Genomic DNA, 22,543 nt, shown 5'->3' on the forward strand with positions numbered 1-22,543 from the left:
ATAATAATAATTTAATAAAATTACTAGAAACAAATTTCGTTGAAGAAATAAAGCAAAGCAACAACAACAAAAATAATTGTAGAAAAAACTTAATTGAAAAAATCAACAAGGCAACAACAACAAACGAAATTTGTAGAAAAATTTTGATTGAAAAAAATCAACAAAGCAACAACAACAAACACACACAACATGCGGAATATACACTTTCACATCGTGACCAAAGTGCTGCTGCTCAGCTTTATTTTCACCACCACACAGCTATCGTCAACGTAAGTTTATCTGCAAAGCGTGAACGCTTGTTTCTACGTAAAAATTACTCATAAAGTAATAAGCGTTGTCTTCGAATTTGTTTTCCTATTTTTCATGTTACTGTTTTATCGAAATTGTTTACGGCTTTTTTTTGTTTTTTTTTTTTCGAAAATACTTTTGAATGCATTTAAAAATATTGCAAGCAACTTTTTGTTTATTTTGACAAAACACGCCTAATTACCGATAATGTTATGTCCGTATGCTGCTAACGAGATTCGCAGCACCTTGAACTAGAATTTGTGAAGCACTACTATTTTGTATTCGCTAAAACGAATGCGTTTGCGCAAAAACAAAAGAAAATATAGAAAAGTAAAAACAAAAAAAAAACAAAAAAAAAATAGAACAGCAAAAATATATAGAAAATAAAAATAATAAAAATTTAGGTGCACAAACATTAATGTATGTATTTACTCAGCTGACTGTGTGAACTCATGTAACATGTTTTTGTTTCATTTTTTGTACTTTTTCCGTTGTCTGCTAACATGCTGACAGCGTTAGAAACGGGTACTTATATATACACACATGCTTACATGTAAATTGATAATGAAATCTCTATTGAAAGCTTGTACTAGCGGCAAATTGTCACTCATACGCACTGGCGTGTACCAACAAACATTAGCGAGACGCCGCTACTCGTTAGTTGAAGGTCGAGTTAACCTCAAATAAACGCTTGCGACGGCGAAAAAATTGAAAGTGCGTCAAAAATGCGTTAAGTGAAGTTGTAAAATGCAATTTTTACACACATGTTCTTTATTTATGTTTTCGATTTTTTTTTTACGCGCGTAGTAAAACTTGTATTTTTCGCTATTGGAACTTGTATTCGGTCAAGTAGCGTGTAGTGGGTGTTGTATTTGCGCGTAATAAATTCATTTATCAAAATGTTAAAGTGCAAGGTGTAATGTGTATGAACTTTTTTGTGCATTAAATTGTATTAGCAACGGGAGTTGAATGATTTATGTGCTAAAGTAATCCTCAAGGCACCGCAAAGGCTGATTGGGCTAAAATAATTTTTGGAAATAAAAGTTTTGCAAAACCTTTTCAGGCAACTTTTTTGTAAAAGTTGGAATTTTGTTAAAATTTGCAACAGTTATAGTAATCAATTGAAAATCGATTTTGTTTTATAGTTTGAACTCAACACTACTACGAATTAGCTAAAGATATACATTCTAAAATATATTTTTAAATTTAATTTAAATTTAATTATAGTCAGAGTTGAGCTCAACATATTTTTATTTCTATTATGAGAACGAGTGTTTTTTAATTAAAAAGTGAAAGGTTCTACCTCAAATCGTAGAAATATTTCCTTTAAGCATAAGCTATGCGGTTTTTATTGCATTTCGAAAGAGGTAACAAAATTTGTTTAATTACTTGAAATTAATTGAAATATATTCTAAATGTTTTTACTAAGTGGATCTTAATTAGACGATTTTTCAATTAAATCTCATCAATCAACTTACAAAAGTTTAAAGGGTTTTAAAATTTCAAAAAATCGTTATTTTTAACTTTTTTTCAAAAGCAATGATATGTATTGAACATATTCCCAAAGTTTCAAGGCAATTGCAATAAAAATGTGGAATATAGAAGCTTTCGGAGAGCGGTTCGTCAGGCTAGTACGGTCGGCCACTTCAATTTTTGATAGTGCTTTTCTCGAAACATCGTTTACCGGTCGTGATTAATCGAAATAAGAAAATGATCTTTTAGCAAAGTTCTGAGTTTCAGAAATTAGTGAAGCGATCTTATTGACATTTTCCACAGTTTTTCTAAATATGACGACCTCGACAAATTTTTCCAAGCCAATTTGTGGTAAAAATCAGACCTTAAATCATACTGTTTTGTTTCCAATCTTACCAAAACTTAATTTTTTTCCAAATCCTGTGATTAAACACGACCTATACCAATGAAATTTGATTTTTTGTAGTATACTTCATCGGTTATGTTACCCACTGCGAGGAGGCGTTTTTGGACGATGCTACCCGAAACCCACTGCCAATTAGTGAATTACTAAAAAATTTTTATAAAAAATTCACAAATCATTATTCAAATTGTTCACTTTGCTATGCTCAAAAGTTGTAATAAATTAATTTGTTTACTATATAAAAAATAGAATTGTTAAAAATTGGCTTTTTGCGGCCATCAAAACCAACGTAATCCCATAATGCAATGAAATTTCACAATTTGCATTTCAAATCTGACAATGATAACTATTTAATAATTTTAAGAGTATATGATAGCAGTTATCTTGAAGTTGATGAGTTTTCTACTTAAGCGCATATAATTTACTGAGCATTGCGACCTTAAAATTTTAATACCTTCAATGTGATTGTTCCAAAGAGTAGCAACATGTGATTTCTAAGCGCAAAGCTACTACAATAATATCAATTAATCATTGATTGATTTTACTTTTAGTAGGAAATCCGCCGATAACAAAGCATTTATCCTGTCTCTTATACACATCTAGATGTGTATAAGAGACAGCAAATATATTGATGACAACTGAATTCTTCAAAACTACTTACGGTTTTATTGACACTCGTGCTGGCCGAACAAACCTAAACTTTATATTATATATAAGGTACACAACGAAGTTCTCGCTTTTGCTTAATGAAATGCAATTTTATTGTAAGAAAATTATTAAAAATTAAATATTCGAAGTATTGCCCCTGTCTCTTATACACATCTAGATGTGTATAAGAGACAGGTACWTTTACCACCACGAGGTCAAATATATTGATGACAACTGAATTCTTCAAAACTACTTACGGTTTTATTGACACTCGTGCTGGCCGAACAAACCTAAACTTTATATTATATATAAGGTACACAACGAAGTTCTCGCTTTTGCTTAATGAAATGCAATTTTATTGTAAGAAAATTATTAAAAATTAAATATTCGAAGTATTGCCCATCGCCAGCCAAAATTTTTGTCCATCTTTCTGGCAAAGCTCGAATACTATTACTGTAAACGGTTTATCTTGTGATGCTATCCAAGAATCAAGGCATTTTACGCTGTCGTCTTGTGAGAGGAACTGTTTTTGACTCAGATCATGTACCTTCGAACGGAACAAGTAACTAATAATCGGACAGTGTAATATCTGAATGAGTTAGGAGTTGCCATGTTAGCGCTTTCAGGTAGGTTTTTATCGGGGTTGGCATGTAGTCTCTTTGAAATGGCTTGGTCATTGACTCCTAACACTGAAGCAAGCTCTTCATCCAGTTGATATGAATTTTCAACGTCACCAATTCACCGTCTCCTTCCTTCACGCGGACGGGCGTTGATATCGAAATCGCCATCTTTGAGGCGAGGAACGAAACCAATAACGCATTTTATTTCACTTGGGCAACATCTGCGTAAACTTTTTGGAGTTTCCGATACGCTTCAGCCACCGATTTCTTTGACTAAAAATATTTGGCAAAAACTCGGAGCAATGAACGAAGTCACTAATGTGGAAACGCAGTTTCTTTTTCAAGGGTCTGAGTTAAGTTTATCACGTTTTGGATACATGAAAATCGAGTACCGCTAACTGCTGGAATCATCTATTGAAAAACAGCGGAAACTTAGTTGCCCAACTAATAATTTGTAAGAATTAGTTGTTGCCAGTACTTAAGGGTTTAATTGGTTGCTGAGGAAAGAACCATAGTAGAAACGTTAAACATTCCAAGAAAATATAGAAATCTATATACATATTTAATGACTTTAATTAGATATTTGACTCGAAGATTTGAGAGCATCGCTCCTTGATCTGGCGTTAGAAAATACAATCCCAAGCCGTCAAAGTATGGATAGTAATGAATCTTAATACGTAATGTTTTTTGGTTCAATCTGGGAGATCAGAATACTTTTTTGTCCCTTTGTTAACATAATAGCAATGACAGGAGATCAATATTCAAAAACTGTCAAGTGGAAATTTGTCCAAAGTGACATTAACTACAATGAATAATATATTTGAATATTTTGCCTAACCAACATGTGATTTCTAAGCGCAAAGCTACTACAATAATATCAATTAATCATTGATTGATTTTACTTTTAGTAGGAAATCCGCCGATAACAAAGCATTTATCTAACTATATACATAAATACAATACAAATTGATCTCCTGATTTCATAATACAAATCATATTTCCAACAGCAGATCACCGCAAAAGTACATTTTTGGACGCTCAAAATATTCTGAGAGGTAGCAGGGGTCTATCGCTCAATAAATGGACATAAACTCTTTTATCATAAAGTAATCTAAAGTATTTTATAAAATTATTTCTATACTGGGTAGATCAACAGACGGATCTGACACTAAAATATTATTCGATCGAAATATGTGGAATCACAGTGATGCAATGAAATGGATTAAAATGCTAATTGTACTCTTGCCCTTGTAGCTTTCATTGCAAGAAGCGACTAATTGGGGTTAACTCAGGACTATCGAAAATGCAATACATACATCGAAAGAATTACGAAAATAAGTAGAAATTCTCAAACAATATTTAACAAAAATCTCGGGTACCACTTCCGTGATTCAACCGATATTTGGCTGGCAGGGTTGACATCACATTAAAAAAGGGCTTGTTTTCTAAAAAGTAATTAATATGTATACATATAAATTAATATATTATATTCTATGTAATTTTCTATTACTGTTGTAATTTCAGGATTTTTTGTTGCGTTGGGTATAAATATGCACTAATATTAAGAAGCTTAAAGCAATTACTAAGAATTGATGAGGATATTAAGCGCTATTAGTGCAGGCATTTCAGATATGATATGATAATTTTATATCACACATATTTATTAATGTAATTTGTGGGAGTATTAGCGTGTGCGAGAGTAAAGCGGTAGTGAAGCAATGATTGCAATTGGCTAGTGTACTTACGATGAAAATAAAATGACGACGTTCCCTTTGATTGTTAATACCTAAAATAGATATGAATGCGGTTAAATAAAAAGTGAGGTTAGGTCATAGCGTTTATACAAAAAATCTATGAATCTCACTTATACAGATATTTGCCATTTGTGAAAATAATTAGTGATAATTAAAAGTTAGAGAATTTGAAGAAAAAATAGTAAACTAACTGTTATGTGATTAGAAAATTAAAAATGTACGAAAAAAATTAAGTGAAACCCTTTTTTGTGAAATCATTAATAGTATGAAATTATAAATTAAACAGGAAAGAGACATTAACTTCGGCTGCAAGAAAGCTATCCACAAGAGCGTTTCCTAAAGCACAGAACTGAATAAAGAGATTTTTATTTCGATTTTGACAGGTCAGCAGCAGCATGGCAGCATCATATACTCATATTTGATCGAAATCAGCGATCCCAACAAATGAGCAGCTCTTTCTAAAAGCTGATCCATTTCGAGGTTCCCCACTTTTTCAAAGAAAAAACAAAAAAAAAACACAGAACTTCAAACTTGATAGGGAATATTTATTATCATTTGAAAGAACATTCTTTGGCATTTATTTTTTGAAGATTCTCTCTTTCAAATGTTGGCCGCGGCTACGTCGCAGATGGTCCATCCGTTGAGTTCAATTTTCGATGACTCGTTCAAGTGTTTTGACTGGTAACTGGCTAATGACACGCGATATGTTTTGCCTCAAAGCCTGAACTGAAGCGGGATTGTTCACATAGACTTTAGACTTTACAAATCCATACAGAGGAAGTGTATGCTGTGATATCACATGATCTTGGTGGCCAATAGATCGGCCCAAAACGTGAAATTATTTGCACACCGAAGTGTTCTCTCAATAAATTCATTGATTAAAGCGATGTTTGGGAATAGCGCCCTCTTGTTGAAGCTAAATGTCTTGTTGAGATCATGAGCTTCAATTTCAGGCATCAAATAGTCGGTTACCATGGCACAATAACAGTCGCCATTGACGGTTACTTTCTCACCGGTATCATTCCAAAATTAAAAAAAAAGTTTCATTTGTAGATAATCTCATTGAACGAAGTGTGAGCGCCTTAAAATATACTACATTAATTAATGGCTATGTGTGTATAATTTTTTTTTTTTCCAAACAAGCACAATAACCACAGCTTAGTCAAAGTTAAAGGGGAAGAAATCGGAGCATTTTCGAAATCTGCCTTTGGCTCATAATGGAGAGCTATTCAAATATTCAGAGCACACTTCTATGTGCATAAGCGGACATTTATTGGGTTCGCTTATAAAGTTTTGCAAATATGCAACGGTAAACAACATGTTCTACCCAGAAAATGTTTTAATATGCAAATTGTATGATGTGTTAATAAGAAGTGTCAATTTCCCTGATATAAAAGAGATCAACCGTGACGAACTTACCGTTGTTTGAGTTCAGTTGACAAATGTCGTGCTGTGCAAATATTTATTGAAATGTGCAAATAAAAAATACGCGCCAAAAAGCAAATACGCATATGTGTGCTTGCACGTATACCCTATATTCATAATTACTTGAATTTGCATTTTATTGAAGAGAGGTAAATACTAGCAGAAAGTATGTCTACAGCTGAGGAAGTCAAAAGAAACAAACACATTTTGGAAAATAGCAACAACAACAAAGAAATATTTAATTAATGAATTTTCTCGAAGTACGTTATGGGTCCGTTATGATAGTGAAGTTAATTCCATTTGACTAATTTTCTCTAAAATCTACTAAAAGAAAAAAAACAAGTAAGGAAGCGCTAAGTTCGGGTACAGCCATATTCGTGAAACTTACACGAATCAAAGCCAGGGAAATACCTTCAGGTGTAAAACGTCAGCTAAAGAATCGGAATCCAAGCAATTTTATATACACATATACTCTATATAACTCATGAACTGACTGATATATTCTACATAAGGTTTGTTAGAAAAACGAAAATCATTTAGCCGGATGTTCGATAATCTTTATATCAGGTATGTGGGGGCTAAGGGAAGTATTGACCCCAAACAAACCCATTTGTAGTACACCGAAATACTACTAGCAGGAAAGGATTCTAAATTTCAATTATAAATCTTATACATTAACCAATATATTCGGTAAAAAGTCAACTATAGTCGCTGGGTTCAAAATATTCGGTCGGGGCAATTTTTGGCCATAACGTGGCTCTAGAGGCATTATTCTTGCATATTTTTATCCCGCTATATTAATTACTTTTTTGATTTTTACAAACGATAGAAGAAGCAGATGGAATTTAAAATTGTGTTATATGGGAAGTAAGCGTGGCTGTAAGTCGATTTCGCCAATTTTCATACCTTAACATAAAAGTGTCAGCGGAATGCCACATACCAAATTTGGTTGAAATCGGTCGAGTGGATCTCGAGATATGTGATTTCATCTAAAAGTGGGCGTTGCCCATGCCCAAATTTTACCCCGGCTCCGATGATGCACTGCTATATCATATCGGGGGTAAAATTTATTGTCTCTGGCGCATTTATTTATCGATTTATCGCATTTTAAACAGTACCGTTATATGAGAAGTGAGCGGGGTTATCATCCGATTTGATCCATTTTTATACTGTCGGTAAGAGTACAATATAATATTTGCGCCAGGTGAATTTGGTTGTTGTAGCTTAAGTGGTTTAAGAGATATGTATATACATTAAAGTTATTCGAGGGCGGAGCCAAGGCCACTTTTCAAAATTTTTGCTTGGAGGTGCCCTGTGTCCAATTAGAGTCCTATATCTTTGTTTTGTGGGCGTGGCAGTGGTCTGATTACGCCCATCAACGGATTCGCAATTTTTTTTTGTACTAAGAAACCTGTATACCAAGTTTCATCAAAATAACTCAATAAAAGATATACTCAAGTTACAGCTTGCACGAACGGACGGACCGACAGTCAAACGGATTTCAAATTGTCTCGTTACACTCTTCATTTATGGTATATATACATATGTACATTACCCTACATCTAGCTCGCTTAGTTTTACAAGTAGGTGATATATATATCTGTTAGCTGATTCTAGTTATGACTATTATACTCTGTAGCAACATGTTGCAAGAGTATAAAAACAACAACAACAACAACAACAACAAAGAATATAATGAATTTAAAAATTTATTTGTGCAACTTTTAAGGCATAATCCCTCTTGTTTTTTCAACCGCTGGAAAATTAAATCATATTTTGCTAACCTTCGCTGCCTGAAAGGACAATTTAAATTATTTTTAGTTTTACAGTCACATTTATTTAAAGAAAAATAAAAACAGCAAGTAAATAAAAAATATTTTTAATTATTTCGGTAGTAGCCCTATATTCTGCGCCGCGTGTTATAAAAGCGAAATATTTTGTCAGCTAAACACTTATCGCTGCTCATTGTTTGCGCAATATGCAACACAACGTTTTGTATAAATATTTTCCATTAATTTGTGCATAAGCATCCCGCAATTATTTGCTATTGGATTTTCGAAGCTCATTACTGTCATTGTGTTTTCTTTGAAAAATAACAAAAATTCAGTTTTTTTTTTAACTTTTTTAAATGCTTTCGTAATCAACTGTGCACACACCTACACATACACTTACATACTTATATAATATTCTATGGCGGTTTGTTTACTCATTGGCGGCACTTTTATTAGAATAGGCAACACACATACATACATACATATATAAATGTATGTTATAAAAGAAGGTGTTTAATTAAAAAATAGTGCAAACTTTGAAGAAAATTAATTTTCTATACGGAAATATAAATGAGAAATGCTGTTGTTGTATTGCTTGCCAAAGGATTGCCAGTGCAAAGTCAAAAAAAAGGCTAACTTGTGGCTTAATTTATTTTTACACACTGAACAGTAGTGAAAAAACCGTTGGATGCCCCATAGAGTATATATATGTTCATATATAAGTGATCACCGTAACCAGACCTGTCCGTCCGTTTGTCTCTCAAAATAAACGCGAATTACTCCCACAGTTTTGGAGATATCGCTCTGAAATTTTGCACATGTTCTTTTCTCTAACGGGCAATCCAGGGCTTTTTTTTTCTTGACAGATCACGCATGAGTCGTGTCAAGCAGTCATGTTATTTGTGTTTAGTATTATTTGACATTTCATCATGAAAAGACTTACACTTAAAGAACGTTTACAAATCGTTCAACTTTAATACGAAAACTCGCGTTCAGTAAAGAAAGTGTTTCGCGTGCTTCGCTCAACTTATGGTCAACATAATCGGGATACTAAGCRTACTATTCGCAACCCCATCACCCATCTTGAGACCCAGCATTCGTTATTGTATAATATACCACCGAATAGACCATATCTAGCACGCAGTGAAGAAAATATCGCAGCGGTAGCTGGCCGTGGAGAGTCGATTCGGTGCCGTTCGCAGCAGTTCGAACTGACTTATGAAAAGACTTTCCGCATTTTACGCCGAGATTTTAAAAAGAAGTTTTAAACAGCTTCGACGTCATACTCATAAACTCAAATCTCGAACCCAATAATGATGCGTTATATGAATGCAGGGTCCTCAACTAAGTTGTCAAGCTTTTTCTGTGACGTCCAATTGGACTTGTTCTTGCTTCAGTTTTTGTTCTTATGAGTCTAACAATGACACGTTTCATACGCAAAATATATTACTAGCGAAAATGTGCCACCTTTTTGATATAAATACATAACAGATCAAAAAAAGTTATTAATCTACATTATTTCTTCTCTGAATCGTCAAGACCCGCTTATAACAAATTAATAAAAATCTCTTTCCTTCTTGCCCTTCTCCAGAGCGTCTCAAGCTGCTGAAGTAGAGGAAGACTGCCCGCCCATATCGAACGCTACAAACTTACAACAAACACAACTAATACAGCGGTTAACACATGTGTGCCGTTATGATCGCCTAGAACGGCCAATCGGTGAGTTTTCAAAGACAAATTTTCATATAAAATGCAAGATAAATAAATACTTGTACTTAATTGCAGAATATGGCATGAATGGTGAACGTTTGCCCGTTACCGTTAAAGCGCGCATCTACGTGTACTTTTTGCAAAATCTAAATTCCGACTTGTTGCAATTCAAAATGCACGCGCTGCTGCAGCTAAGCTTCAACGACAGTCGTCTGGCTTACAAAGAGTTGAAGCGACACGACAACATTATCGGACAGAAACATTTGAGCGAACGCCTGTGGCTACCGCACATCTTCTTCGCCAACGAACGTGACTCCAGCATTTTGGGTACGGATGAGAAGGATGTTTTGACCTCGATATCGCCGGAAGGACGAGTCGTCATTTCGCAACGCTTGCAGGCAACGCTCTATTGTTACATGAACTTCAAGAAGTTTCCCTTCGACGAACAATTCTGTTCAACCGTGTTGGAGAGCTGTAAGTTGAAGAAAGACAGAGAGAGAGAGAGAGAGCTAGTAGCTTCATTGAGTGTAAATGAGCATAAAATATATGTATTTTTGCAGGGATGTACAACAAAACGGAAATGGTGCTCAAGTGGGAGCCTTACTCACCGATTTCATTTGATCCAGAAATGCACCTAACCGAATATAATATGCAAGGCTTTTGGTATAACGAAACGATTGTCAACTCGGATGGTATTAATTTGCGACATGGATCGTTCGGTGAGTAGAGTATTGTTGGTTCTTTAAAACTTCAGTTAAAATCGGGTTATTGAGGTCTTTGATATCACAGAGATTTTTAATAACATTGTTAGGGGCTTATGATATTCATTATGTGATCGCAATGTAATCATATCTAATTTTTATTATTATTCTCTATTACTTTTGTAGTTGGAAATTATAGTTCTCTCAGTTTTACGGTACATCTTAGCCGTGAAACCGGTTTCTATTTGCTGGACTATTTCTTGCCCTCAATGATGATCGTTGCAATTTCGTGGGTTTCATTTTGGTTGCAGGCCGATCAATCCCCTCCTCGTATTATGTTAGGTAAGTAAAACAAAATATTGATTAAAATTTTGTATTTCAAGGTTTGCCTACCTTTAGGCGCCAATGAGAAATAAGTTGAACTATGAATATAAAGGTACAGACCCTGTAAAATTTTCTTCATATATCATTATTGCCAAGATACAATTTGACCGGACATTTATTTTCGAAACTGTTGCCTACATTTAGGAGGCCAGGAAAAAAAATTAGTTCAAAAAGCTAAAGCCGCTTTTAACTTTTATTAATTACTGAAATTTAGCTACAAAAACAAAAATATATTCATGAAAAATCAGCAATATTAATATTTAGTAAAAAATCGTTGCCTACCTTTAGGCGTCACAGAAAATAAATTTAATCTTTGAATATAAAGATCGACAGCTCTCCGAATATTATTACCTACAAAATCAATATTATCACCGAAAATTATTTTCCGAAAATATTGCCTACATTTAGTAGCCATGGGAAAGAAGCTAAAGGTTCAGACCAAATATTTTTAATTTAAAATTTTCTCATTCTTCTATTATCTTGCAGGTACCAGCACTATGTTATCATTCATAACGTTATCGTCATCCCAAACGAAAACCTTACCCAAAGTCAGTTATATAAAAGTGTCTGAAATTTGGTTTCTCGGCTGCACATTCTTCATCTTCGGCAGTTTGGTGGAATTTGCCTTCGTCAATACGATATGGCGACGCAAAGAGAATGTTGAATTAAAAAAGGTGAATAGTAAATACATAGTGAAGGCATCACTAACACCGCGTCCAACCAGACGCGATATAAATAAGAATAATCTGTCGCGCACGCGCTCCTGCTCCAGTCTCGATAACATAACATCCAGCACGGAAAGCGTATTGAAGGGTAATTCCAATCCGGGTTACAACAATTACCTAACTGTACATGTAAGTAAAAGCAACGAAGAAGTTGCGATTGAAAAGTAAACTGTAAAATTACATAATTATTTACAGAATCTACCGATTATCACCACCGAGTGCGCAGACACAGCGTCCGTGACGAGCGAGCGCAATAACAACGGCACGGATCATGTCATTAATATCGATAAAAGTGGAACGTACGGCATGAACGATAAGGAGAAGGAAGCAAATCCTGATCATACAACATTTACAACAATGACACCACAAGAGATCGCCATGTGGATCGATCGGCGTTCACGCTTCCTATTTCCGGTTATGTTTTTGGCCTTCAATGCGCTCTACTGGACATTTGTCTATTGCTTTTGACACAATCCAAACGCACATGCTTACGCACACATACACGGATAATTTTATAAGAACATTGTAGTATTATTTAGCAATTAGCATATATACATACCAAATAATATTTTTAAGCCAGCGTTTTATATAAGCAAACACAAGTATTTATGTATTATGTATACGTACATATAGAATATGTATGTAACTAACTCTGTAGATAAACCTATTATGTACTATATACGATTAAACGTCCATAAAGTGTCATCCAACGTTCGCGAGTGCAACATTCAGCTATGATTTTGCCTGCAAAACTAGTCATTAAGTCAGCTAAAAACACACACACACATATTCACACTTAAATACACACGTGCATTGTTGCACATGTATGTGTATATTTATAAGTTTCATTCATTTGTACTTAATTGCATGAAGGCATTCAACAAAATATTCCACTTTATATATACATACATAAATACAAACATATGTACATATATGCGTTATTGTGCCAAAAGGCCAAACACGAAGATTCTACAATTTTTACACATGTCATTTTTATCTAAAAAATAAATGTTTTCTAAGAATATTTTGTTGTTGTTCTTGTTATAATATTAGTACGTGCATTCCGATTGGTATTTCATTCATTTATATCACAAAGGTCTGGCTATTATTTCTTCACTTGCCTTATCAACTCAGTTTGCATCAAACTTTGATGAGTCAAAGAATTGCTCATGAAGTTGTTGGCAAAATAGTGGCACCATTATTAAATTTCATATAAAATTAGTTTAGAGTTAGTTAGGGTGGTTTTTAATTACAGTACGTGATGAAATTTGTTTTCGAAAATCTATCAACTCGCTGTTGGTACTTTACCCACATACACATTCATATGTATGTATATATGTATATATGTACATATATGCATATACATATAATTATAAAGAATGATACGGAAATGCTATTAAACACTTTCCTGAGGAGTGGTTTTTTAAAACGGTCAACAAATATTACAAAAAATTTAATTAACTGATAAGAAGGAAATCTAATTTTTAGCATATTTTTAATTAAATTAGTAAAGATCACTTTTATTTGATGACAACGTGCTTTTTCAAATAGTTTTAAAAAGGTAGATAATTTTTTAATCCAAATAATTTACACCGAACGACTATAAACAAATGCTGTTTATTTGGTTAAATTTTTGTTGTTATTTTAACAGTCTGGAACGTTCCACAAATAATATTTATTGTAGTCAGCCGTTAATCACATTTTCATTTTTCATATTAAATTTGAATTGTAAAGCTGAATCTATTTTATAGTCAATGCTTGAATTTCGAGGTAGTTAAAATCCGTATTTTTTTAGTTTTCCAAATCAAATTCCCAATTTATTATTTTCCTTAGACAGTCAATGCCTAGTACATGTTTTTTTTTTAATATTATACCAACATACACCTAAGTATATACAGCACACAAATACATATTCTCTTGGAAACTACTTGCTAGTTTCTCAAAACTTATATCCGGAGAAGTTACTGTTTATTTTTTAACATTATAGACTACTGAATTATACTATTATTTGCTATACTGAGTAAATATCATTATAACTGCTATATTTATAACTGTATAATACCGTTGCACTATGGAATGCACATTCCAAACTCTAAATTTTGAGTAGACACTTTCAGTGAAAAATAATTTAATAAGAAAAAAATGTAAAGAATACCCACAAATGCATAGAAACTCGTAACTAAATATATGAAATCATTAAAAAAATACTCACTAACTACTTTTAATTCCTGTATTCGCACAATAATTCAAAGTCACTTTTAATAAATTACAAAAAGATCACTTGTGGATTTTCGTAAGCACTTTTCACAATATAACAATTATACACATATATCAACCGAAACAAACTACAACACTTTTAATTTGCACTTAATATTAATATAATATTTTATTTGTTAAATGAATTTGAAACGGTGAATTAGAAATCATTTTTTATTTGTGTTGCTTTGAAACAGTGTTGCTAAAATTTGCAAAACGTTTTTGACATATACAGCTCAAAAGCGATAAAAAAAAATTTAAATATTTTTATATGATTTAACTATTTATTACAATAAACAAAAGCACTCCAAATTATGATTAATGAATAAACTTTAATTTTTTAGCAGTTTTAATTTTTTACAAACATATGTATATATTACATTTACAAACGCATAGGGGTAAAGTTCCACAAGAATTGGCAACACTAAAAATCCTAATTGTAAAGTGTTTCGTTCCTCGTGTGTGTTTTTGTTCATCGTGTTGCAGCAGATTGTCGAGCCATTTGAAGGCACCTAATTTTTTGTGTTTTTCTTTGATCAAGGTAATAAAACATTTGGTGTGCGAATTTTCCAAAAATAATGTGCAATTACAATATAGAGCATAATGCTATAAATATGCAAATTTTGGGTAAAATCAACGCAAACGCTCATAAGTGCCCGGTGCTGACAGGAACTTTGGTAGCAAACCAAAAAAATTACATAACCCAAATCGGACAGCGAATAGAAAAAAATCTTTTACAAAATGTTCATAATTACAATTTGCATATTTATACAAATAATTGTGCATCTCTTAGCTTGCTGACATAATGCAAATACAAGAAATTCATCAAATAGTTACTTTGTAATTCCAGTGTAGAAGTACATAGCAGCCAAACACAATGCGTATCACCTCGTCCCTGCTTGGAGCCCATTTCGGCAACTTGGCCAAGGTGCACGGTATTGTCACCTATAAGCTGTCGCCATTTGAACAGCGTGCATTTGCTGGAGCGATTAGCAAAGGTCTGCCCAACATTTTCAACCGCATCCGCTCTAATATCTTCATTGTGGCACCACGTAAGTTATGAGCCCCCACTACTTGTTGGTATGCAAGTTTCCTTAATATTATTGCTTAAATTCTTTTTCAGCCTTCATTGTTGGATATCTTATCTACGATCTGACGGAACGTGAGCACCACCACTTGTCTCGTAAGAATCCAAAGGATTTCGAGGATGAAGAATAGAAATGTATTTTTAAAATTAAATAGACTTTCGACCACACAAAACTAGAAAAACAAATAAATAGTTTAATTGTGAAAAGTATGTGTCCTTTGGTGTATTTTACTGCAAAGTAGTAGATTGTTAGTTTATGGGACATCAGAAAATTATTTTGTTAACTCAGGCGATTGTGGCTGAAAATTGCACTAACTAGAAGAGTTGTACCATTGGTCATAGGATTAAAAATTTTACTCTAAAGCCATTTTTGTCATTAAATAAAACTAAAAAGAAATCATTTTGTTCAGGAAGGAGTTTTTTTTTTACATATGGAGTCGAACTTCAGTGCATTTTTACTTCCGTATCAGTAGGAAGGGAAGGAACTCGCCAAAAATTGGTTAGAAGTTTTAGCAATAACGTTTTTTTTATTATATCATTGACAAAAAACGGTGTTTTAGATTGGATGTAAAACATTAAAATTGTTAATTAAAAAATCAAAAAATTTCTCCTATATTCACAATTCAGTCACATGGTTCACCCTACAAAACGTAACGCACGTTCTCGTTACGTATTGAAGTGTCATGAGTCAGTCAGCTGATGTAAATGTCAATTTACATTTTACAGCTGGATATGTGTCGTTTAATAAATTTCTTTGTTTTTCTAGCATATTAATTTTTTAAAGAATTTTTGGCGGAATTCCTTTCTCATGTATAAACTACTTATAGTCAACAAAGTGCATCCGAAATCTTAAAGCAACTTTTGGCGTATTATTAGAACAACTTTAAGACAATTCCTGAACGTGAACGGATGCAGATAGACAACAGTATAACATGGATGATTGCTGTAGTAATGAAATGCGCAGTCAAACCTTCCATAATGTGTTGAAAACAGTATTAGATTCAAAAGTTGTCAACATCCAAGTTTTTACCGTGGCCGTTGGTATCCTATTTATTGTAATTCTACTAAAAAATCGTTTTCGCAGTTTCTGTGGCACTTAACTAAACAATAGCGTAATAAGGACTGGAGTTCTGTGGTGATGTGTAAAACCGGACATGTAGTAACTTAATAAATTAAGGTTCAATATAAAAATCTAAATTAAAAAGTTTTTTTTAATTTTCATTGCAGTTGGAATGTATGTAGGTGTATAGATTAATTTGTTCATAAATATAAACGAAGTACTTGACATTGGAGCAAACCGTGTATGTATGTGTTAAAAGTAGAAATCTTAATAAGAATACGAATTATTTTTTAGATAGTAAACGTTCGAATATAAAGATTAACACAAAAACAAGAAAAAAAAATTACTTTCTTTGTACCGAAGGTAGAAAACACTTCACATTTCTTCAGTTGAAACAAATATTAATAAAAAAGGTTGATTTTGATTTTTATCGGTTATTTTGTATGGCAGCTATATGCCATACTAGTCCGATCTGAAATTTTTTTCGGAAATTGTGGCGTTGCCTCTGGAAATATTTCCAAAATTTTGTGTAGATGTAATTCTATGGAGAAAAGTTTTCTATATAAGGACTTGCTTGTGATCGTTCAGCTTGTATTATATGCTATAGTGGTATGACACAGGCGGTACCGTTTCTAATTTCACAGCTTCGTCTCGAGAAAAGGACTAGTTCACGTATATACAGCCAGACGCACATTTCTAGGTTTAATCAGCTAATCACTCTGATTGTTTATAAATATATTGTCGACGTTTGTTTCTGCTGGGTTCACAATATTCTGGGCACACTGTCCAGGGTGTAAAAAGTAGGAAAAAGCCTTGAGTACAATAATAAAAAACGGGGTTATATGCAGACATCTATTGTGTGTAATACAAAACTGTTAAGCCATTGCCCACCGGAGGAACTGGATATATATAATTAATATGGGTAACATACCTCGCTTAAAGACGATATATGTATGTATATCCGATCTGCCCTGTTGTAGTTGCGAAGAAAAAATTCTGTTGATATCCTTATATCATTGGTCCAATTGCACAAAATTTGTCAACTCTTTAAAACACAACTCAAATTTCTACAAATTATTTAAGCTTAGGCACACACTTATCTTTACGAATAAACAACTGATTAATTTAATAAGTATATATATATATATTATACATATTTGCAAATATTTAACCGCGCGAGCAACTAGACGCCAAATTTAGCGCAAAAAGACACCTTATTTTTTCCCAAACTAATATATGCAAAAGCACATACAGACGTTACTTAATACAGGGAGGTCTTAATTACAATTATTTTCAAATTCCCCTCACACCTTGCATTCTAAGTAGGCCTTGTTTTTTATGTCAAATTCAAATTTGCAACACTTATCTCAGTTGGTGTTGATTTTTTCAAGTGGGAAGTTTTGTAAAGTAGAATTTGTGTGGTAGAAAAATATATAGTAAATTCAATTAGTATTTAATATAAAGTGCAATATTCCTATATATGAAATGTATTAAATCGGAAGTAGTAAAAATATTTTTAAGGCTTGTGAGAGTGTTTTTTTTTTTTTTATTAAAATTTGTTGAATTAAATAATATTCGTCAGTCTGCACGGAAATTTGTGGCATATCCGCCATTTTGCTATTTCATGCAGAGTTGAGAGAAATGTCCAGAATGTGTGCAAGCTTTTGTAAAACCAATTGGAAAGAGGAAATGCGGCGTTGTTACTATTGGAGTTGATTATACTCGTATATTGCAGGTATCAGCTCTAAATTAAAATGTAGTTTTACAAAATTCTATCTCCTATATTTTTTAGGTGTTTAAGCGTATGTATTTTCTACTTGCTTTTATTCTTTTAATTTGGATATTTGTTTGCATTTTCAATAATATGCAAAGTCAATAATTTGTTTGTATGTCCGGTTCCATCTGTATTATAAACCGGATATGGTAATATGTTGATATGGCTAAATGCGAAAGGTGAAAAGAGCAAAATACCAATATGACTAAGAGTAGGTACTGATAAATAAGCATGGACTGTGTAAAGGAAAGTCATCCGAATTGGCAAACTCTGCAGCATTCTCAATATTGTTTGCAACAACTGCAACAACAATAACGATAGGACATGGGCTTGAACGGAAATTGCTACAATTTGTGAAGTAGCAGGTAGGCAAATACTACAATGAATTAAAAATGTAAATTGGTATTAAAAGATTTGACCTAATTCTTTTGACCCAGTTTTCTTGTGTCACTTATTGGCATAATTGTTAACAGATATCTACAAATTAAAGCAAGAAGGGCTTACGTAAATTAATATACATATGTACATATGTAAAATGAGATACGGATGGACATATTAAATGGTGGTGATAGAGTTATGTATATATACATACATATGCATATGTATAACAACTTGTGTATTTAGAAAGCTGTTGTTCATTCTTGATGTGCTCAGTGATCATTTAATACATGTAAACAGTGAAGAAAAAAGAGGGTGAGAGATCGGAGAAATTTCCTCCCGTATCATGATATCTCAACAATTTTTTTCTGCATCAACTTCTTTACAATCATCCACGGGTCCTCATTTTCTCTCTACGGCGCTGCATACTACGTGTGTAGTATGTATATATGTATGTAAATGTGAATAAAAACAACAGTAAGGGCTCTTGCCTGATATTTAAATATGCATGGTACTTGTTTATACACACATACATATGTATGTACTATTGTAATCAATTAAATTGGCCCTTCCTTTTAGTCTTTCCTAACACCACAAATCATTTTACATAGCGGAAAAGCTTGTGCTCACAATTAGTCCATGAAAGTTTGTGCACATGTACATACACATACATACATATGTTGGTATGTACTCATACTTCAGTCTGCTTGCGCATTGATTATGACGATCCAATCAATCGCCCTATCCATTGCTTACCAATGGACAAAATTAGATAAATACACGCGTCGCATTTCCTGGTGCGAATGCGTAAATGGCTTCCTAGTCTGTTGATGGTCTTACTTGCTCACACATATACATGCATATACTTATATGTGTATATTATATATCAATTGGTCAACGCGTTGATTAGAATGCCAACGGCAATTGCTGCCATGTAAGAGCGCCAGTGTTGGTGCAGCAAAGTGGTTTTTTTTTTTTTGGTTATTCTAAGAAATTCATGGCAATGCAATGCACTTAGAACGTGACTTAAACGCATTCGAGTTCTTAAGCAATAAGTATACAATCAAATCAATATGCAATAGAGCGTATTGGGTCGCCAGCGTTTTATTAATTTTATTACTGCCTGCATATTTTGCTTCTACTACTTATCCATAAGGCTAGAAATTTTTGATAGTGACCGCTTGCGGATACGTGCGCCATTTGAACTAAATAAAGTTTATAGGAAATTTATATTTTCACAGTGTTTAATGGCGGAATTTTTGAAATATTAGACTTTTATGAATAAAATGGCACCATAAATTTTTACAATGTATGTCCGTATGTAAATAAATATTTATATTTTTATTTTTACGACTCTGTGTGCGGTAGCAGGGACATTGACTTGTTGCTTGTAATATTTCTGGAAAAAGGAAATATTTTTTTTATATGAACTCTTTTTCTATTATTGTTATGAATTTTTGAAAATTTCCATTAGAATATAAAGTAACAAAAATGAAAAAAGAATATAATTTGCAGACGGACAGCAGTTGAGAAGTGGTATGGTAGGGCTGTGTATGAAATTTTAAGTTATAAATAATTTATCTTTATTTCCCGGAAAATAGCATTCTTGAATCGTATAATGAAGTGTTCTTTGATTATCTGAAAAAAGTAATGTATAAACATATCTACATTTTCATACCATCAGATAGTAGAAATTTCAAAGAGGCAAAGCTCACTGACTTTTTAAAAAAGCAGATATTTTGATGTGATAATTTTCGATTGAAAATGAAGTTCCTTTTTACGATATTAAGTATGTACAAAAAAAATTACTGTATATTTCGGATATAGAAAAGGTTAATTTAATGCAAATTTCGTGACAGAGTAAATTTTTTTGTATAAGAGAAAAAAAACCGTGGTTATTTGAATTTTTCACATAAATTTTAAGGTTATGTGTGATACTCTTTATTAGAAACAACTTTGAAATTTAACTTTTTCCATAGGACTGGTAATTTTGAAGAACATAATGACAGTTTTTACTCCTTACATGGGTTTCCTCGGGAAAAAATAGCATTTTTCCAATTATTTTTTTCTCATTTAAAAAATAAATATTTTCTTAGGATTTTTTATTGTTAAAAAATGCACTATTAACAAAAAATTCTGAAACTTTTGGAAAAACACTCGGCAATTGCGACGCCACTTCCGGCGACCCCACGGATAAAAGATACGCCCGCGTTGACAGGATAACACTTTACAGGATCACCTAAAGTGAAAAAGTACGTGTTTTGGGTATAAACTTAACTTGGACGAAGGAAAAAAACTGAAATTTGGATTTTTAGCAGACATACAAAAAAATTTAATTTTCTGGTTAAATTTGGCAACACTTTGTTCAAATATAATAGTTGTAATCGTAAAAAAACCTTCGTCCAAGTCTTTAAGAATTTTATCTCAAAGAGTAGAGTAGTTTTCGAGAAATCTTGCCAATCGACTTCAAAAACACAGTTTCGAGAAAAATGCGTTTAAAGGAAAATTCGATTCTTTGTCTTTTCAATAGAGTATACTTTTAAAAGTATCATACTAAAATTGTAAATCGATATCTCAAATATTTTTCGAGTTAGAAGCTTTTAAAGTGAAGTTCTAATCTTCCCCATGGGTTACCTTCAAAGTTTAAAAGTGTATTTGTCTGCTGCTGCTAAGTGTGCCTCTTGAGTTACCCGCAGAGTCGTGTTTCAAACTATCTTCAAACATTTAATTACAGTTATTTTACAAATATAACTGTATATATGTACTTTTCAGCATCTTACTTGGAAGTACAGTCTGATTTTTCGCTTCCGAACCACAAGTTTTGTTTTGCCGGAAATGTATGTCTACCACATATATTTTCTAAACACCATATCAAATCAAATATATGTATTTTTTCTATTAGATTTAATGGAAAATCATTCGATCGTCTAAATAAAATTTGGTTTGCAAACATTTTGCTTCCATTAGAATTAATCCGCAACGACGTAAATTCGAAATGAACTAGTTATTTTTGCCGTGAAAAAATGTATGCAGAAATCGAAACCCATTTACATTTTACTTCGTCCTACAGTGGATACAAAACATGCAATGCAAGAAGCTGTAGAGTGGAGAAGCAGAATATGGATCCGTGTTTGCAACACAAGTATAATTGAATTTGTCTATTTTCGCGGAATGGAATCCTCATACCATTAGCTCCTGATGTTACTTACTGAATCGTTTGAATTACACAAAAATCAATTTCCAATAAAAACCCTTTTATTTCCTATAAAGTTTTTTCTTTCGAAAATAATATTTCTAACACTTAAAAAGTTCTTTATATTGAATATCGCCTGTATGCTTGTATATTTGTATATAAAATATCCACAAATTTTCGTAAATTTCCAGCGGCGGTCCACCGCATTTACAAAAAACTGTATTTCAGATCAGCCATTTGTCTGAGAGCTACATGAGTGATTTAAGTATTCAGCACACACATACAGACATGCAAAGATTTTTGCTTTATTACACGAAAATTATGCGAAAGAATTGTGGCTGATTCAAATGTACAAGCGATTTGCAATTCGCAATTGAGTTTTCACATTCTGGCACTCACATTGTACATATATGATAAATAAGAGCACATACATACGTATATGTAAATATATGGACATATATAATATAATAAGATATATGTGGGACAACTTTCAAAATAGCGCCAATTTTCGCGTTTTTACTAAGAGGGTGGCCAAATAGGAACTTTTTGAACAAAATAATGTTTTCGAGGCCCGATTTAACCCATTTTTGACATACATACACACATACCACTGTCAGAAAAGGATTATACCTGAATTGGACTTATACACATATCTCACACATTGACCGATATTTTCGATAAAAAGTCAGCTATAAGTACTGGGGTCCAAAAATTCAGTACCTAGGGGCTTGATAAGTAATTATTTAACTTAAACAATTTTTCGTCTAAAGGACCATGCAAAGAACCGTGCAAAATTTTATCCTGTTAAATTAATTGCTTCTTGATTTCTGTACTGGAAAGTGTAAGAATTAAGTAGAATTTAAAATTGCGCTATATGGTAAGCAAGCGTGGT

General features: G+C 32.8%; 3 protein-coding genes across 4 annotated transcripts; all 3 read left to right on the top strand.

The window, feature by feature from the left end:
- Positions 1–12,878, top strand: LOC108967118 (glycine receptor subunit alpha-4). The gene is made up of 7 exons (XM_018930364.1): positions 1–269; positions 9,975–10,102; positions 10,169–10,567; positions 10,654–10,812; positions 10,981–11,136; positions 11,665–12,032; positions 12,099–12,878. The coding sequence occupies exons 1-7, from the start codon at positions 190–192 to the stop codon at positions 12,369–12,371; spliced, it is 1,563 nt and encodes a 520-aa protein (XP_018785909.1). The 5' UTR covers positions 1–189; the 3' UTR covers positions 12,372–12,878.
- A 1,714-nt stretch (positions 12,879–14,592) lies between these two features.
- Positions 14,593–15,456, top strand: LOC108967114 (cytochrome b-c1 complex subunit 8). The gene is made up of 3 exons (XM_018930359.1): positions 14,593–14,700; positions 15,010–15,211; positions 15,283–15,456. The coding sequence occupies exons 2-3, from the start codon at positions 15,037–15,039 to the stop codon at positions 15,375–15,377; spliced, it is 270 nt and encodes an 89-aa protein (XP_018785904.1). The 5' UTR covers positions 14,593–14,700; positions 15,010–15,036; the 3' UTR covers positions 15,378–15,456.
- A 502-nt stretch (positions 15,457–15,958) lies between these two features.
- Positions 15,959–16,563, top strand: LOC108967115. 2 transcript variants are annotated; one of them, XR_001993238.1, is made up of 2 exons: positions 15,959–16,405; positions 16,474–16,563. XR_001993238.1 is itself a non-coding variant. In XM_018930360.1 (1 exon), the coding sequence occupies exon 1, from the start codon at positions 16,179–16,181 to the stop codon at positions 16,344–16,346; it is 168 nt and encodes a 55-aa protein (XP_018785905.1). In that variant the 5' UTR covers positions 15,959–16,178; the 3' UTR covers positions 16,347–16,538. The 2 variants fall into 2 exon arrangements, 1 of the variants encoding a protein (XP_018785905.1); XM_018930360.1 differs by having other exon boundaries at positions 15,959–16,538.
- Positions 16,564–22,543: the final 5,980 nt, after the last annotated feature.

This window comes from Bactrocera latifrons, unplaced genomic scaffold (assembly GCF_001853355.1).
Source record: "Bactrocera latifrons isolate USDA-ARS-PBARC rearing strain unplaced genomic scaffold, ASM185335v1 scaffold_178, whole genome shotgun sequence".
NCBI classification, from domain to species: Eukaryota; Metazoa; Arthropoda; class Insecta; order Diptera; family Tephritidae; genus Bactrocera; species Bactrocera latifrons.

Coding starts and splice junctions, on each gene's coding strand:
- LOC108967118 (XM_018930364.1), top strand. CDS start 190: ATGCGGAATATACACTTTCACATCGTGACCAAAGTGCTGCTGCTCAGC. Junction 270..9,974: donor ACCACACAGCTATCGTCAAC/GTAAGTTTATCT, acceptor GCCCTTCTCCAG/AGCGTCTCAAGCTGCTGAAG. Junction 10,568..10,653: donor TTCAACCGTGTTGGAGAGCT/GTAAGTTGAAGA, acceptor GTATTTTTGCAG/GGATGTACAACAAAACGGAA.
- LOC108967114 (XM_018930359.1), top strand. CDS start 15,037: ATGCGTATCACCTCGTCCCTGCTTGGAGCCCATTTCGGCAACTTGGCC. Junction 15,212..15,282: donor TATCTTCATTGTGGCACCAC/GTAAGTTATGAG, acceptor ATTCTTTTTCAG/CCTTCATTGTTGGATATCTT.
- LOC108967115 (XM_018930360.1), top strand. CDS start 16,179: ATGGATGATTGCTGTAGTAATGAAATGCGCAGTCAAACCTTCCATAAT.